General features: G+C 44.8%; 1 protein-coding gene across 2 annotated transcripts in view; it reads left to right on the top strand.

The window, feature by feature from the left end:
- Positions 1–17,400, top strand: part of LOC308303162 (nectin-2) — a 163,252-nt gene that overhangs the window by 41,782 nt on the left and 104,070 nt on the right. For both annotated transcript variants that reach the window (XM_080747486.1, XM_080747485.1), the window contains exons 2-5: positions 8,578–8,687; positions 12,249–12,498; positions 15,306–15,599; positions 17,383–17,400. The exon at positions 17,383–17,400 is cut by the window's right edge and continues 100 nt beyond it. In XM_080747486.1, the coding sequence (XP_080603612.1) occupies positions 8,578–8,687; positions 12,249–12,498; positions 15,306–15,599; positions 17,383–17,400 (672 nt within the window). The remainder of the gene's footprint in view (positions 1–8,577; positions 8,688–12,248; positions 12,499–15,305; positions 15,600–17,382) is intronic.

Raw genomic sequence — 17,400 nt, 5'->3', positions numbered from 1 at the left:
ATTGTAATAAATGTACCCCCATTGATTCCGGATGGAGACCCAAATGCATTTGGGTCTCCATCCAGAATCAATGGGCCTACAAAGAGTCTCCTCAAATCATTGGCTTAGGAATGCAACAAAAAACTAAAAAATGTTGTTGAACTCAAGTCTCCATGGGGTTAGTAATACAGTATTAGAAAAAAAAGTCATTTTGGGGGTGAACTACTCATTTGAAGGAACTGGTGCTTGTTGGCTAACTAGCTAAAAAATAAAAAAGATGATGCATGATGAAAACTATTCAGAGAACCGCGAGACATGGACCTGAGATGCTTCATTATGACAGAATAGTGATGTTCCTGCCCCAACATGCCCTTCTGCTTATATCAAAGCCATTACTCTTGGAGAGAGAGGGAGAGAGAGGAGTAGGCCCTGCAAAAACAAAAACAATAGAATAGAACAAATAAATATGAAGACATTTTGCACAGACCTGGCAAAAGAATGGAAAAGCCTGTATTGTTTATCACTGTATGCCGGGGGGGGCATGCACATACACACATAAGCAAGCGCGCGTGCACACATACACACACGAACACACAACATAAAAGCCCACTGATACTCACACCTCATTCTTCCCTTTCTCGCATCTGCAATAGTGTCCATTCTAGCGTCCTCAAGGCGATCATGCTGCTGATTGGAGGCTAGCTGACAGAGCACATGGCCACTGGGTGTGATGGAACGGGCGAGCTCTGAAGGCCATTAGATATTCCAGGTGACAGGCCTCGCTCCTCGAACCCCCCGCCTCCCTCACAGAGCTGTTTCCCTCACTATAACTGGGATCAGGCAGAGGACATGAATGCTATTAGCAGACACGCAGTCAAGCAGGCAGGCGGTCAGGGCCTGATAAGCGTATGTTCACTCTATAAGCCACGGCCGGCTCCGAATGGCTCCATACAACTAAATTAGTATTTAGATTTCGGACTCCCATTCTCTCTCTCTCTCACATTCTTCTTGTGTTGGCTCCCCTGTTTTGCATCCACCTCCTCCTCCTCCTCGCTCTCTCTTTCTGCCTCGCTGTTTGGAACTTTCTCAGACTCGGTACTTTTGCTCTCTTAATAAATACCATGCATAGTAATACATAAGGACCGCAGGTCTACACTAGAAACGTAGGGGGAGAGAGATTTCTTCCGTTTGGTCCGTTTGTTGTACGTTTTTTCTCCCTGTCCGTAGGCTAGTGGACAACACTCAACCTGACACATTAACCAATTAAAACATATGTACGCATGAGCTACCCGTGGTGAACTTTTGTCAACCGTGGGGGCAGTAGTGAGAAAAATAAAATTTCCTCTGCAAAAAGAGTGCAAAGATATCGTTCTTAAACGTCTGTAAATATCAACCATACCTCTATGGTACAAACAGGGAAAGCTATGTGGCGTGCCGTGAACGGCGTTCTCATCAAGAGCCCATGGTAAAGTGAAACGGCAGTGAGCTCTAGCCTATTATGTTGATAAAGACCCCATCATAGTTTCCTTTTTTATGTAGACATTGTCCTTTTAATAAGACGGAAAATATTAAATCCTGTTGGTTATTGATTAATCATCAGATTCGAGAGATGGGGGCTACTGAGTGTGGTTCATTCAGCCAAAATCCGTCTCACTTGCGTTTCGAATCGCTCTGTTCTGCAGCTCTGCTGTCTGCTCTCGTGTGCTGTGAGGTGGTGCAATAAAGGCGCACGGTTCCAACGGGAGCAGAATTGGAGCGGAGGACGGGTCGGCCAGCACATAACGTACAGGAACTATGCATTCCGACATAATTAACGCATGTGCACTCTCACCCAAAACGTACACAAAATCAAAGGTACAGAACTATAAACGGCCCTTTACTCTCGTTTTACTGTATTTTGCTCTCCTTCTTCTCTCCGTGTGTCTCTCTCTCTCTCTCTCCTCAGCCTATGAGTCCTGTTTGTTCTCAAGGTCAGGTGTACGAGGAGTCAACGTTTCCTCCCTCCTTCCCTCCTTCTCTTCGTCACCTGCCTTTCCTCGCTCTGTTTCCCTCTCTACTTGTGCCTCTCTACATTTTTAGCTCCACCAGCCCCTCTCTTCTTCTCCCTGCTCTCTCCATTCCCCTCACCCTTCCTCTCTTCTCTCGCACTCCTTCCCTTCCTCTCGTAAGTGTTCTCTCTGCATCGCCATCTACATAGCTTTCCCCTCTCTCCAATAGGGATGGGACGATAATCGATATTATCGTTTATTGTGATAAAAAAACACTCACGATAATCGTATCGTGGAGTTTTAATTTATCGTGATATCGTCCTCTGTCATGCACTGGGATCAATTCACCTTTTATTTGCCGAGCTGCATATCTGGTACCACTTAAACCCTCTATAATTGGTAAAAGGTACTTATATACACACTTGATACAGTCTTTTTTTCACTCTATCAAATGTCTTTGCCAGAAAATTGTCGATCTACAAGCTCACAACACGTTGCGTTGTGAGCTTGTAGATCGATTTTTTTTGGCTAATGTTCCACTCCAGGATATTGTAAATCGCGATTTCTTTTGTCACAATAATCATGATATGACATTTTCATATCGTCCCATCCCTACTCTCTAAATGTCTCCATCTCCTATGAACCCATATTTGATGCTTAGTCTCTCTCCATCCCCCTCTCGTCCTCTCTCTCCCTGTCTCTCCCTCGGTCCCACTTTTGCATCACATCTCTATTCCTGGCATCCCTCTCTCCTGCCTTCCACCCTTTCATCCCCTCGTCTCTCATCCTCTCCTCTCATCCTCTCATCGCTCTGGCATTCCTGGGCCATCTTTCCTCTTTTCTTTCTTTTCCTCTTCCCCTTTCATCCCTTCGTCCTCTCAGCACTGCCTCCTCCTCCCCTCCTTCTCTTTTTCTTCTTCTCTCTCCTTCCTTCGTTCCTTCCTGTTCTGTTTTTCCCAGCAGAGAGGCATGCTGGGTAGTATGTAAATGTCGGTGTGACCAGGCAAGAGATCAGAGAGGACTGTGTTGTTGATATGGTGGTGCTGTCGCAAGAGCCCATGACGACACATTGCCTGTGTGTGTCTCTGTATGTCACTGTTTTTGTATGCACACGTGCAGGTTTGTCTTCTTTTGCATGGCCATGGTGTGTTAATCTCTCTTTTTGTGTGAGCAATTTTGTGTGTGCGTGCGTGGCCCACATTGTGAGGGAGTTAAAGACATAATGATGGGTGACATGAACTGACTTACATGGATGTGCTACTTTTCGAATGCCTAAGGGTGGGTGGGTGTGTGTGTGTGTGTGTGTGTGTGTGTGTGTGTGTGTGTGTGTGTGTGTGTGTGTGTGTGTGTGTGTGTGTGTGTGTGTGTGTGTGTGTGTGTGTGTGTGTGTGTGTGTGTGTGTGTGTGTGTGTGTGTGTGTGTGTGTGTGTGTGTGTGTGTGTGTGTGTGTGTGTGTGTGTGAGAAAGATTTAGTGTTTGATGCATTACCTGCATTACCTGCAACGATTCTGCAAAGTAGAGCAGTACTGACGAAAGGCTTCTCTCTGTTTCGCTCTCTCTCCTCCTCCACTCAATCCTACCCTTGAACTGCGTCTTATTCCCCCCCCCCCCCCCCCCCCCCCCCAACCCTAATCTGACCAGGCTCTCTAAATATTTATACTGACAATTACTATTTCAAATGCATACTATACTAGCCTCAGCACTCGGATAGATGCACAGAGGGTTGGGGCCTGGTGCTGCCATCCTAATGACTGTCAATTTCCAGGGCTGGGGTCTGGGGAGGGTGTGTGTGTGTGTGTGTGTGGTTATCTGTGTGTGCATGTGTCTCATCATGTCCCTGGAGGGGGTGTCAGTCTCATAAGGCCACCCGTTCTTTCATCTCGTCTTAGGCGGGAGATGACCTAGGTTGACTCTGCTCTTATTGGCTCCCAATGACAGACGACCAAGGATTGGCTGTGTGTGTGTGTGTGTGTGCGTGCGTGTGTGCACGTGACTGTGACTGTGCGTGTGCCCTGTCTGTGTGTGGCTGTTCACACATGAAAGAGAGAGATGTAAGGCGCGTTAGCTGTCAATACTAGCGGGTGTAATGACCTACTCCGTGCAAGCTTTCACTCAATCCATATACTCCCCAAACGAGCCTAGGAGGAATCCGGGGTTCTCATCCACCCACCCTCAACACCCCCTTCCATTCCTTCCCTCAACACCATCCACCTCATCTTTCTCTCGCCTGCAGCCCCTGGCCCTGCGTTCCCTGAGCTAATCTGTAGTTAGCGAGTCTAGCTCAGGTAGATTGAAGTGGGGCTATAGCTTGATCTGCGGCGTACACCCCAGACACAGAGGGATCACAGGCCCAACATCTGTAGAGTAAGACAGACCTCAGCCCCTCATGTCTCTCGCAGAGAAGACTGCACGCCGTTGGCGTTTGATGTGCTCCTGTGAGAGTGCTCATGTGTGGGTGTTTTGTGCATGCAAGTCGATGTAAAGTCGATGTTTTTTGTGTGAGTGTGTGCGCCTTTCTGTTTGTGTGATGATGTGTACATTTAGTGCACGTGCTTGCCACAGACACATGCGTATAGTATACTGTAGCATCACTGTAGGGGTGGGCAAAACTTGAATGTCCAAAAAAAAGTTACTTTTCAGGAAATGGGGAAGAAATAACCTGTGTTCCAAGGCTTCTTTCTGCCTTACATTGACAGATTATTCCTGCGCATGTGTTGTTTACAATCAGCAAGCATGGTCTACTATTGTGTATATCTGTGTGTGTGTGTGTGTGTGTGTGTGTGTGTGTGTGTGTGTGTGTGTGTGTGTGTGTGTGTGTGTGTGTGTGTGTGTGTGTGTGTGTGTGTGTGTGTGTGTGTGTGTGTGTGTGTGTGTGTGTGTGTGTGTGTGTGTGTGTGTGTGTGTGTGTGTGTGTGTGTGTGTGTGTGTGTGTGTGTGGTGGGAGTACGCCTTTTTAGTTGTGCCCGTGGCCACTTCCTTGTGCATTCTTCATTTAATGCCAGAGAGTGAAAACATTGACCCAAATTAACCCTTACGTTTGGGTAAATCTTTACACTTTCAGTCAGAGTTGAATGGATTTTACTGTGTAAGTACCAAAGGGAGACATAGCTCTAGAGAAGGGGAGAGATCAGCCCAGTATAAAGCAGCGTTGGGGCTCCCATGGGCTCTTCTGTGGTCACCCTGAGGTTCGTCTGTGGCTCCAAGGGAGTTGTTTGGAGGTTGTAAATTGGGTTGGTCCTGTGAGAGCTGCTGGTATTCTAGGAAAGCCTCGTTTTTTTAAACCCTTCCCTCCTTCTCCTGCTCTGTCACTCTCCTCTCTGTCTCTTTCTCTGTCTCCTCTGCGATGCTTATTATTAACTCTATCTCTCTCTGTCTGTTTCTCTCTCTCTATTGATATCTCATCTCTCCTGAGATGCCAAGGTGCAGTGTTTATCGCTTGTCAAAAAACACTAGACAGTCAGCCATGCCCTTTCTTCTAATATCTCGTGTGTGTGTGTGTGTGTGTGTGTGTGTGTGTGTGTGTGTGTGTGTGTGTGTGTGTGTGTGTGTGTGTGTGTGTGTGTGTGTGTGTGTGTGTGTGTGTGTGTGTGTGTGTGTGTGTGTGTGTGTGTGTGTGTGTGTGTGTGTGTGTGTACGTGCGCATGCATGCTTCTGTGTGTCTGCATGTGTGTGTGTGAATACTTCATCATTCCTGGCACTGCCGATCACATTAGTCTGAACATAACAGCTTGTGCTGAGCGTGAACTGGTGGAACCGGCTCCACAAATAATTGTTTGTCCTTAGGGGAGTTTCTGTGTGTGTGTCTCTTGAGTTTGCTAGCGCAGTAAGTGCACGCACCCTGTGCTTTTGTGTGCATAATAGACACACAGATATGCACGTGCTTGTGCACGTCCATGCACACACAGACTGGTACCAGCAGGCTGGCTGCATGTATTTATTTTAAAGTTGTTGGCTACTTCAACAGATAATCCCTCTTTACTTAAAACAGGTGGCATCCTGCAGACATACACCGATGCACACTCACTCATACAAGTAATTACATTTTCTTGCAGACATGATAAGCAAAAGCACACACACACACACACACACACACACACACACACACACACACACACGCGCACAAACAAAATCAGACGCACACACACGTTCTCTCTCGCTCCATTTTTCTCTCTCACTCGCAGTCTCTCTAACACTCAACACACACACACACGCACAAGTAAAGTGTATTTTTTTTATTTAGACTCTTGGTTACTCTTGCTTTTCCAGAGGAATGCGTCGGCAGAGCAAAATGGCATGTTGTAGAAAAGCAGAAAACCGTCCATGAGATTTATGAGCTATGTTGCCAGGCAGCTGCCTTTAACTCTCAATTTACCAGTTCACATCCATGTGTGCTGTGTGGCTCATCCTCGTATGTACGTACACACACACACACACACACACACACACACACACACACACACACACACACACACACACACCTCCATCTTACACAAGCAGTACACTACACACACAATCACAGTACAGGCTCCTGTAGGTTTGGCCTACTTGTCTGTGTTCGCTAATGTCGTCCTCTGTTCTACCAAACAACTCCCCACTGCCCTCATTTATCATCACCACACTTCCCCTGCTCTCTCTCTCTCTCTCTCTCTCTCTCTCTCTCTCTCTCTCTCTCTCTCTCTCTCTCTCTCTCTCTCTCTCTCTCTCCGTCCCCTCTACTTTAGTCCTGGAAGAGAGAGAGAGAGTTGCTTCATAGCTCATATCTCTGCGTAGCTCAGCGTGTCAAGGAGCACTGCAACATTTTAGCGCTTCCATTCCCTGTGTAGTGGAGTGGGTAGAAAGCACTACAGTACTTTAATAGTTCCATTTTAAGGTGGGTCCATTCCCACTGGAGCCACCCAGCACAAAAAACAAACAAACACAAATAAACTATATGCCTCATGTATTGTTGGATGACTTGCTTGAAGTTGTCCATGATGAAATATACCTTTTTTGTATATTGTGGCGAATATATGCTGTGCTGCAGGCTTTATGTTCAGTCAGACACTCAGGCCATGGACCCCTTAGTCGAGAGAGAGATGAAGCAGGGACCCCCACAACTTTTTCATAGATTCCATTATGTTTCGTCGTTTGACAGCACAATCATCAGTGTATTTTGTATTCATGTCAATTTGTGTTTTCAGATATTTAACCACTTGAACTGTCAATACTTAATGACCTTTCACTCTGTACTTAGTCTGCTTTTTTTCCCCTCTACACCAAACCTCTTTGTCTAAAATAGCCGATCTACAAGCTCACAATGCCTCGCAGCGCAGGAAATAAAATGTTTCCATCACACAAAGATTTGGAGAACCCCATGTAGTAACTCTGAGGACCCCCTTTTGAAGACCCCTGATTTATTGCAATGGTATTCCTTTGAATGTGTCGGTGTGGCTCCACAACAACCTATGCAAACATGACACTGCAGACTCTTGAGATCACAAACCCCCCCGAAGCAGAGCCTAAATATACCGTACACTGTTATTACATGGACATAATAATAGTAGACATCTGAAGTTCTGAACCTCTCATAGGGCAGCCGCCACAAGCTAGGTTGAGTTTTGATGTAGCAGACTGTTGTTGTGAATTTTCGCTGTGTATATCCTTCAAGCAGAAGAAACAAAGAGGGCGTATCTGCTACACTCAGTTGCTTTTATGGACTGCCGGGGGGTGTTACCTGCCCCGCATTCTGAGTGACCGTACCCGTCAACCAATCAATCACTCTCTTGGGACGGGAGTGCATGTGAATGCTTCTGTGTGCTCCCCTGTAGAGAGCGCCGTTGCCATTGCTGCGGTGCAAACAGCAGCCAGTGGTGGAGTAGATGTAAAATTATTGAAAATGGGAAATACTCAAGTAAAGTACAAATACTCTACTGGCTGTACAGTGCCGCCATTCACTTACGCTTTATTTTGAAGAGCCCCGGAAGCCACAATAGTGTCCATGTTGTGGAAATTGACGTCAATTTGTTTACTTTCGGTCGCGAAACTAAAACCCAACCGCGGCCTACCGCCACGGCCCAGTGTTGCAGTGAAAAAGAGCGGTTCTCTGCCTTCTCTGCGTTTGTGGAAGTAGATTCCGAGATAAAGCCGTTACTTTGCATCAGCGATGAATAGGAGCCTATGGAGAATAGACGCTCCATGATGCTGGGGGCCGAGTTGCATCATGGGATATGTAGTGTTTTCGCTCACCAGCCGCTACCTCAGCTTAGGTTTACTTGGTAACGCAGCTAATGTCGGCGGTGCCCTCTGCAGGGTGTCACTCAGGAAATCGGTCTATATCCAGCGGCAGGGGTGCTCAGTTGTGTTTTCTTTTTTTTTCTTTTTAAACATCTGTTTACAAGTTGTGTTTAATATATACTTATACTGTATATGTACGCATATACTTAAGTACGGTACATCATACACAAACGTGTATTTATTGTGCTTTTTGGTTTGTTTATCCAAAGTCCACCACAGTGAAGTCAAATTTATTATAGAATGATTACTGTCTGTCAATGTGTCCAAATAAAATATTATGTTGAAATTGAAACGTAAAAAAAAAGCCTAAAATGTATATTCTGTTTTTGTTCTACAGGTATTGAAGGACAGAGGGTGAAGGTAGAACCAGAGGTGCTGTCCTACCCTGGACAGACGGTCAACCTGCGCTGTGCCTTTTCAGACCCCACAGGCATCCAGCTCACACAGGTTAGAGAGAGAGACACACACACACACGCGCGCACACACACACACACACACACACACACACACACACACACACACACACACACACACACACACACACACACACACACACACACACACACACACACACACACACACACACACCACAAGTGGTCCATCACTCACAGTTCAGTTTTGATATCTAGAACAGTAGTTCCGGGCCGGGGACCAAAAGGGGTCCATGTGTCCGTCCATGCTGCATAGAGGAGGCCAGTCAAGCTCCACAGTAGGATGTTGTCACACGTGAAATGTTTAAATTAATGTGTTGCAACTTGCAATACGAAGCATCTTAAAAAATACAGGCTGGTATCTGTTCTTTTTAAGCTTTACCTCGCGTCGCGCTTAATTATGACATGTACATGAAGGTCAGGGCAAGTCCATGGGTCAAAAAGATTGAGGGCGGTGGTGGGCCATGAAGGAGAAGACAGGCACTCAATACTTGGATGTGTTTATTTTGAGTTTTTTGTCAGACAGAATATGTTGCTGTCCGTTCCGTTGTGAAGAAGAATTCATCATGTAATTTGTTGAATCATCTGCAATGGCAGGTTTGAGAGCCGTGTTGGCTATCACTCCTATCCAGAGTGATACTGTAGCTTCCTACCCAGAGTGGTATAAGCCCTAGGTCATATCACCCACATTAGACGTGTCACGTGGCCAGGAGATACTGCACGAGGATCCTGGCCTCAATGGTCGGGCAATTTACCTGTGATCTTAGAATGATGATGTAAGATGGAAATTGTCAATAACGGAACAAGGACAAGAGTTACGGTGAGAAGATATTAAATGGAAATGTATTTTTCACTCTTTTGTTAAGAAGTTGATTGCTCTCCTCTTCGGCGGCTTTCATACGGTATGTGTGGGGCTGCAATCTCACAGCGACTAAATTGGGTTTGTGGTGTGAAATGCAAATAGAAGAGTGTTTCATGCAGAGCCGGAATGGCTCCATTGTGCCTTCTTAAAGCAGCATAGTCAGTCAGAATGGTCTCGCTCACAACAATGAGCTTTCTTTCACTGGATGGGAGTCAGTTATCACTAATGCATATATACATCAAGTTGCCAGGCGAGCATACAAAACAGTGTAATGCCAACATGAGTGTTTGGGCGCTGTATAGATTAGAGGAGCTGTTATGAATCATCACAGGTTTAATCCCTAATATGACCGTGAGCAAAGCACTAAACCCCTGCACAGTAAAGACTCAAGTCAAGAGCGTTAATTTACTGTCAATTTGTACTTGTTCAGTTATTGTAGATGAACGCTTTTGCTATGTACCTCTCTTGTTGTAGGTCTATCTGGACAACAGCATCGGCTACATAGCCAAATCACTCAAATGCCCCTTAATCGTATGTCATAGAATCCTGGTTACACTGGAGTGTCTCACTGATATTTCCACGAATGTGGCAGTCAAAGCCAAGGCTGGTATCAGGTTCCAAGTAATAGATGAAAAGGTGTACAATTCACTGACACAACATATTTAATAAATGTTAAAAGATGGTGTTTACAAAACACTGATGCTGGCCTTCAAAGCAGCCAAAGTTGACTTACAACCCCACCCGTTCACTTAGATCAGCTAACACAGGGATGCTGACAGAACCCTCGCTAAAAACCCCAGACTAAAATCCACTCGTCCTAGGCAATTTGCCCTCTTGGCCCCCAAACTGTGGAATAAACTCCCTGTCACACTTAGAACAGACTCACTCCCCGGCTTCTACCGTGACCTGAAGACTCACCTCTTCAGACTCCACCTAAGCCCATAGACCATACATCGCCTACCCCCCAATGACCATACATGAAAGCTAAATAACATTTTTATACGTCTTTATATAAAGCCTTTTTACTGATTAGGTGCTCGGTCTGCCTATGTTATTTTTGTCTAGATTGATATTTCTATGCATTTGATGTATTGATGTTGATGTATTGATGTATTACCTTGCTAAGGTAAGGAAGGTGATACTGAACCAACAACAAAGCTAACTGTCTAGCTCTTTAGTAAACAGAAAATATATGTTTGGGTCGGGATAAAGGATTTTAGAGGTGAAATTGGATGTTACGAAACATAAAAACAAATGATGAGACAAAATTGGAACTGGAACACTATACAATTGATTTAGATAAATGATATTCTCTCTTCAAATTGGATTAAAATGGTATTCTGACCTGAAATTATAATTTCTATATAATGTTCTAATCGTGGGTTGGAGAGATGGGAAGACCCCTGTCACTGCACTACACACGTCTATTGCAAGGGTCGGCAACATTTTTTACGTGGAGTGCCATGTTTTTTCAGTGTTCAGTATTCAGCGTGCCATATTTACATTACATTTAATTGTGACACCACATCAAACTACAATATTTCCAATGGAGTTTGATTGTCCATAGATTTTTTTTTCCCTTCCTTCTGTTTCTTCTTTAGAAATATTGTCAGGATGTAATGATCAATAGACTCAGAGCAATAACCACACCTAAAGAAGTGTCACATCAAAAGAACATCACACAAAACGATCATTAAGCTCAATTTATTTACAAATGACAGCAACAGAAAGTAAACAAACAAACATCAAAAACCGTTCCTTATCTGTAGTACAGTAGGGGAAAAGAGAAAAACAATCCACCAAACGAACAATAACATTATTGCTGCAATCAGTCGATTGTCTTGTGGAGAATATTAATATTTTATGTGTAGGGCCACTTTGAACGTGTCATCTCGATGAAAGGAGAAGCGCCTGGTTCCATTAGCAGCAGCAGTAAAGCAATTCAGATTTGAATCATCATCCTATCTTATCTTAGTAACCGAGGGAGTCAAAGCAGCTCCATCTAAACCTTGATTGAGTTGCGAGCACGCACACATGGGCTTTGGTTTCACTGGAGGGCACCGCTACACGGCAGGCACCTTTCAACGCAGCGGGCATCATCAATATCCACTCAAATCATGCTGTTTATTCCCCTAAAGCACAGCTTCGTTGGTCCTTATGCTAATGCCTGGGGGTTACTTACCTGAGTGATGTTTGGAAATCACTCTTGTTTTGTTGTTCTTATTGATGTATATGACTTTGAAGAAAACTTTTGAGTCAGTAGGGCACGCACGCACGCACGCACGCACGCACGCACACAAATGCCGGCACTTGTTTATTACGGCTATAATGGCCTACCCTTGAGGACATTCTTTATGATGCTTATGGCTATTTTGGTAATGCAGACAACAGTCGACCAATTCCCTGCATCACCAGCACCGTGGCCTAATGTGCTTAAAAGATGGCCGTCAGATATTACAGCCATAATAAACGAGGGACCACGGTGTCCGTGTGCAGCAGGCAGCAGCCCTAGACTAAGAATGAGTTTATTTAAACCCTTGTCCTCCTCTAAGATTAAGAGTTAAGATCTGTTTATTTGACAGGGACCTTGCTCATTAATGGACATGTCAGTTTTCACTTCAATGTAAATGAGCCAGATTTAGCCCGCTGTGGGCTAATTTCCATCTGCAGTCCCTGGACCCCCATTGGTGGTGATTGTCCTCCTCTAACCTGTAGGTGTCATGGATTTACGAGCCCAAGGAGGGGGAGAGGATCAACATTGCGGTGTATCACCCCAACTTCGGCGCCAACTATCCTGATTCACCCCAGAAGGGGCGGGTAAGCTTCACCACGAGCCCCCCGACCCTGGCGAGCCCCGCCATCCAGATCACTGATGTCAAGATGTCCGACGAGGGCAAATACGTCTGCGAGTACGCAACTTACCCCATCGGAAACGAGCAAGGCATTACCTCCCTGGTTATGCTAGGTAGGTTGGGTACTGGCAAAGGGAGGTGTGTGTGTGTGTGTGTGTGTGTGTGTGTGTGTGTGTGTGTGTGTGTGTGTGTGTGTGTGTGTGTGTGTGTGTGTGTGTGTGTGTGTGTGTGTGTGTGTGTGTGTGTGTGTGTGTGTGTGTGTGTGTGTGTGTGTGTGTGTGTGTGTGTGTGTGTGTGTGTGTGTGTGTGTGTTTCATTAATAAGAGTGTGTCTATGCATATGCATGTCTATGTGTATAATAGGAATCTGTTAACCACTTTCACCCTGCCGTCCCTATTCAGTGCATGTCATTATCAAAGGCTATGTAAATAAGGAAGGGACAGATACATCACTTTCATCGACCGGCAATTCTAGCTGCCAGATTCATCGTTACAGGGAGGCAAACTGGAGTCGGAAGTCCGATGGAATGCATTGAAGTTAATGAGAGTCGGGTGGACAAGCTTAATGAATAAACACTAGCTTTGAATGATTGCGACCTTTTCTCAAATAATTTGTTCAGGAAAATAAAAGAAGTAATATCACTCTTTGTTTTCTCATCTCGCTTTTTTCGAGTATGCAATTTTATTGAGGTTTCAGAGATCAGAGAGTTAGTTTCCGACTGGGCGTTATGGACTCTTATCCCAAGGCTGTCAATTAGACAGCCTGTCAACCAGTTCTCGCGTTAACAGCCAGCCAGAAACGTACTCTGTGATCTCAATAAAATTATATAGTGTGCACATAACTAAGAGATCAGAAAACGTGTTATGTCTTTTTTTATTTCCCTGAACCAATTATTTAACAAAGGTTGCAACCATTCAAATATATGAATTACTATTAACCCATTCAGACCATGCAGGAACCTTTTTAAGTAACTATACCGGGAACCCCTGTTGGGGTTGTTGTTGGCTCTTATTGACTTCAATGCATTCCAAACGTCCAGCAATGATTTTCACAATGTTTGAATAGGGCTTAAGTGGTTAAGTGCTACTGTACTTTGCCTAGGTGTGTGTGTGTGTGTGTGTGTGTACACAGTATTGTGTGCGTTTGTGTGGGTGTGCACAACTCGGCACCAATATAACGTGTGTAAGTACAGTTTTACATGGATATGGTGGCCTGGTTAAAAGCATGTCTTGTCTAGATTTAATTGCTATTATAAGTGGTATTGTCAGATCAATTGCGTTCTGGTTAATGCAATGGAACCATTGCTGTGACCTTGCATCTCTATCCCTGGCCTCATCCCCCCGTCTCCCCTCAGGAAGGGTATTGATCTGGCTGCTTGTCATGCCTGGTGTCAGCGCTGTGTCCTCTGCCCCCCTCTCTCTCTCATATCACCCGGCTACCACATACAGTAGGCAGAGACAGGCAGAGAGAGACGGGCAGTGAGTAAGAGATGGAGAGAGCAGGAGGGATGGATGGAGGGAGTGTGACAGACCATGCAGTGATTTAGGGTTGGGGACAAGGGGGAAAAAGTAGCCCTCACACACAGAGAAGTGTAATTGTTTATCAATGGCCGCTGCCGCAGAGACAGAGGGAGGAAATGGATTGAAGGGAGAAGGGGTGACACAGTGAAGATTTAAGGTTTGGTTAGTGTTTGTACTGGGCCAGTGGTCATAATTGTTTATCAATGTTTGAGAGAATGGGAAAGCGAGTGCCAAAGACGGTGGTTGTGGTGGGTGGGGGAGGTGAAGCGGTGGTGCTTGTGGTGGGTGGGTGAAGGGTGAAGTGTGTTAAGAGGCAGAGATTTGGGATTTTCTTTGAGACCAGACTGGTGATTCAAATCGCTTATCGATAATGGTGCACAATCACATTATCTTGTTCCTTTTCTGGTTTCTCTTTCTCGCTCTCATTTTCTCTCTCTCTCTCTCTCTCTCTCTCTCTCTGTTGTTTCTTCTCGCGTTTTCTCTTACCCTCGCTTTGTTTTCTCTCAATCTCTTCATCCAGTAATCTTTCTTCTCTGTCACTGTCTAACCACCCCCTTAATCTCTTCTTTTCTCCCCTCCATTCATTTATCTCCCTGCTCTCCATTTGGGTTGTACTCATTATCTGTGGTTGCTCTTGCTATTTGTTCTTCTTTACTTGATGGCTGTTGTGCGAGTGGGTGTGCAAGAATACCTTGTGGGACTCTGGATTTGTATGGAGTTCTTAATTGCGTGTTGGTTTTTCTTGCTGTATTCTTGTGAGATGTTTTGTTTCATTCAATTTCTGTTAAAATGCCAGCATGCTTTATTGACTAAAGTTACATTTGCTTTGCCAAGGCTTTGCAAAATACATTCATAGCGGAGCAATCACATCATGTACACACTATACTGCATTATAAACATTATTACATAAACACGTACCACACACACACACATAATCCAAATGCTTATGCATGCTTTGTATTAATTAAAAAATGTCGAGATATTTTGTGTAAAAGATACAAAACCATGTAGTAACTACGAGTCATGTAAATTGTGTATGCAGGGTCACACAGCGCGTGTGCACAACTGCACATGCACAGTGCATGTATTTTAAACCCATAATAAATATTATCATGAGAGATAATCACATTATGTAAAATCGTGAAAATGTGAGAACTACTGATTTAGAAGGCATTCGTAGAATCAGCCTCAGGTCTTTTATTAACCCATTAAAACCAGGAAAACATCTGTGTCATTTTAGTTGGCTATTCAAAATGGCAGATATGTAAAAGCTCACAGCGCGTCACTTCGTGCCACGTTGCAAGCTTTTACATCTGCTATCTTTGGTTTTGAAAGATTTTTGAATTTAGGAGTCTTTTTTTTTATTAATGGTTCTTTCTATGAATGTTTTGTCCCTCCAGCCAAGCCCCAGAACACGGCCTCCACGGTCACCGTGGTGGCGGGGGAGAAGACGGCCGTGGTGGCCCGCTGCGAGTCTGCTGACGGCCGCCCGGCGGCGCAGATCTCCTGGGTGACCACCGCCGCCGGCAACGCCACCACCGTCAACAAGGCGGGCGGCGACAACACGGTGACGGTGACCAGCGAGTACAAACTCGTTCCCAAGGCAACGGACAACGGCAAGGACATCAGCTGCGTGGTGTCTCACCGAACGCTGACCAAGCCCGAGAGCTTCAAGATGAAACTGGCCGTGGAGTGTAAGAGAACACACGCACATGCACACACATGTGTCAATGAAGTGCAAGTCTGGAATTCAAATTTACTTGACTAAAAGTACATAAGTATTGGCATCAAAATGTACTTAAAGTAACAAAAGTAAAAGTACAAAATGTTTGAAAAAAATCCCTCAAAATTTTACTTTTACTGTCTTTTAACTCTTTTAGTGCTAAAACCGAACAATTTCTGTTTTTTGTTTTTTTCAATCTAATCCAATATTTTTTTTGCTATTTTACTTACCCTGAGCTGCTTGTAGAGACGTGGGTGGTCCTGGCTCGTCCGACGCTTTCCAACGAGCCATTCTACGTGTTGCGACGATTTATTCCATTGAAAATGGTTTAGAATAAAGTTTAGAGCCCCCCCAAAAAAACTCAATCTATGCGCAACGTATCCGAGGTGCCGAAACCAAACAATTCCGGTTTCTTTAATAAAATGAATTAAATAATCGGAGGCCTCAACGAAGCCCAACTCTAAATTTTCATCCAGGCCGCCGACCGCAGTCTCTTTCCACCGGCCCATAATCGGGTAATGCCGCTGCATCGCGCCGCCTAATCCAATACATTCTCACATCTTTGAAGACCATTTTCTCTGAACTGTGTTCTTATGAAAGCGAAAAAGTTTTTTTTGCGGCTAAATCGCTGCAAATCGGGCAAAAAAAAATAAAAAAGCCTATAGCCACCTGTTAGCGCTCTTCATCCGGGTCATGTTCATTCCACTGGTCAACATGAAATGAAAATCCACTGCTGCGTGGGTACCCGTATGTTACAGCGTTGGCCTATGGGGGAATGTCTGGCACTTTGGCAGCTTCTTGTGGCCCTTGGCAGTCAACAAGTTAAACATCGACTGAAGGGGTTAACCTCACCCACCAGTTCACAACAGGCCGTTTGGTTTCCGCCTAAAGCGCGGAAACCACTAGAAGAAGCGGCGTCGCTTTGATTTGGTTCCCTCCGTTGTGACACTGGTGCAAAACAAATCAGGCATAACTCCAACCCCAACTCCCAAACCTTACCTCCTAATGTCTCCCCCTAACCCCAACCTGAATCTTTCCCTTAATGTAAAGCCACCTACTTTCCTTTTCCCACCTTTTTTACTACCATAAAACAACTATTTCTGGAGGAAATTGTCCTCACATGGTCTATTACTACACACACACACACACACACACACACACACACACACACACACACACACACACACACACACACACACACACACACACGGCCAGATGGATTGATGTCCTGCATAAATGGCACGGGCAGCTCTTCCATATTGTGCCTTTTAAAGTCCATTTCCTTCCGCGGAGGGAGGTTTGTTTGGGGGTGAAGAAAGATGACATCCTTCAGACACTACAGCACAGGTTTAGTGTGTTTGTTTTATTTGTATCAGGGACCTTGTAGAAAATACATGAAGCCCAAATAACAAGAAAACATGCATCTGTAGTCCCTGGACAGGTGAACAAACAATCATATTCAGCAGTGCAAAACATATAATCTCAACTACAAATAGATCAACAACATATTGACACACACGCACACAATGTAGTCCTTCGCCTTTTATATTGTCACACTTTAGACTTTTTGCACATTTTCCCTCAAAAATTAATGCAAATGGCCAAATACTCAAATGTACTGTAACCCAGACACTCTTAAGTACTCAGCAACCCAAATATTCAATGTACTGTAACCAAAATGGCCTACTCAATGTTGTGTAACCTAATTATTTATTTTCTCTTTCCTCCCCTCTCCTCCCCATCCTTCTTTCCAGTCCCCCCTCAGGTGACAG

Source organism: Nannobrachium achirus (genome assembly GCF_963921795.1).
Source record: "Nannobrachium achirus genome assembly, chromosome: 2".
Taxonomy (NCBI): domain Eukaryota; kingdom Metazoa; phylum Chordata; class Actinopteri; order Myctophiformes; family Myctophidae; genus Nannobrachium; species Nannobrachium achirus.
Note: the sequence above shows the minus strand (reverse complement) of the source record. Positions and strands in the feature narration are given on the sequence as shown.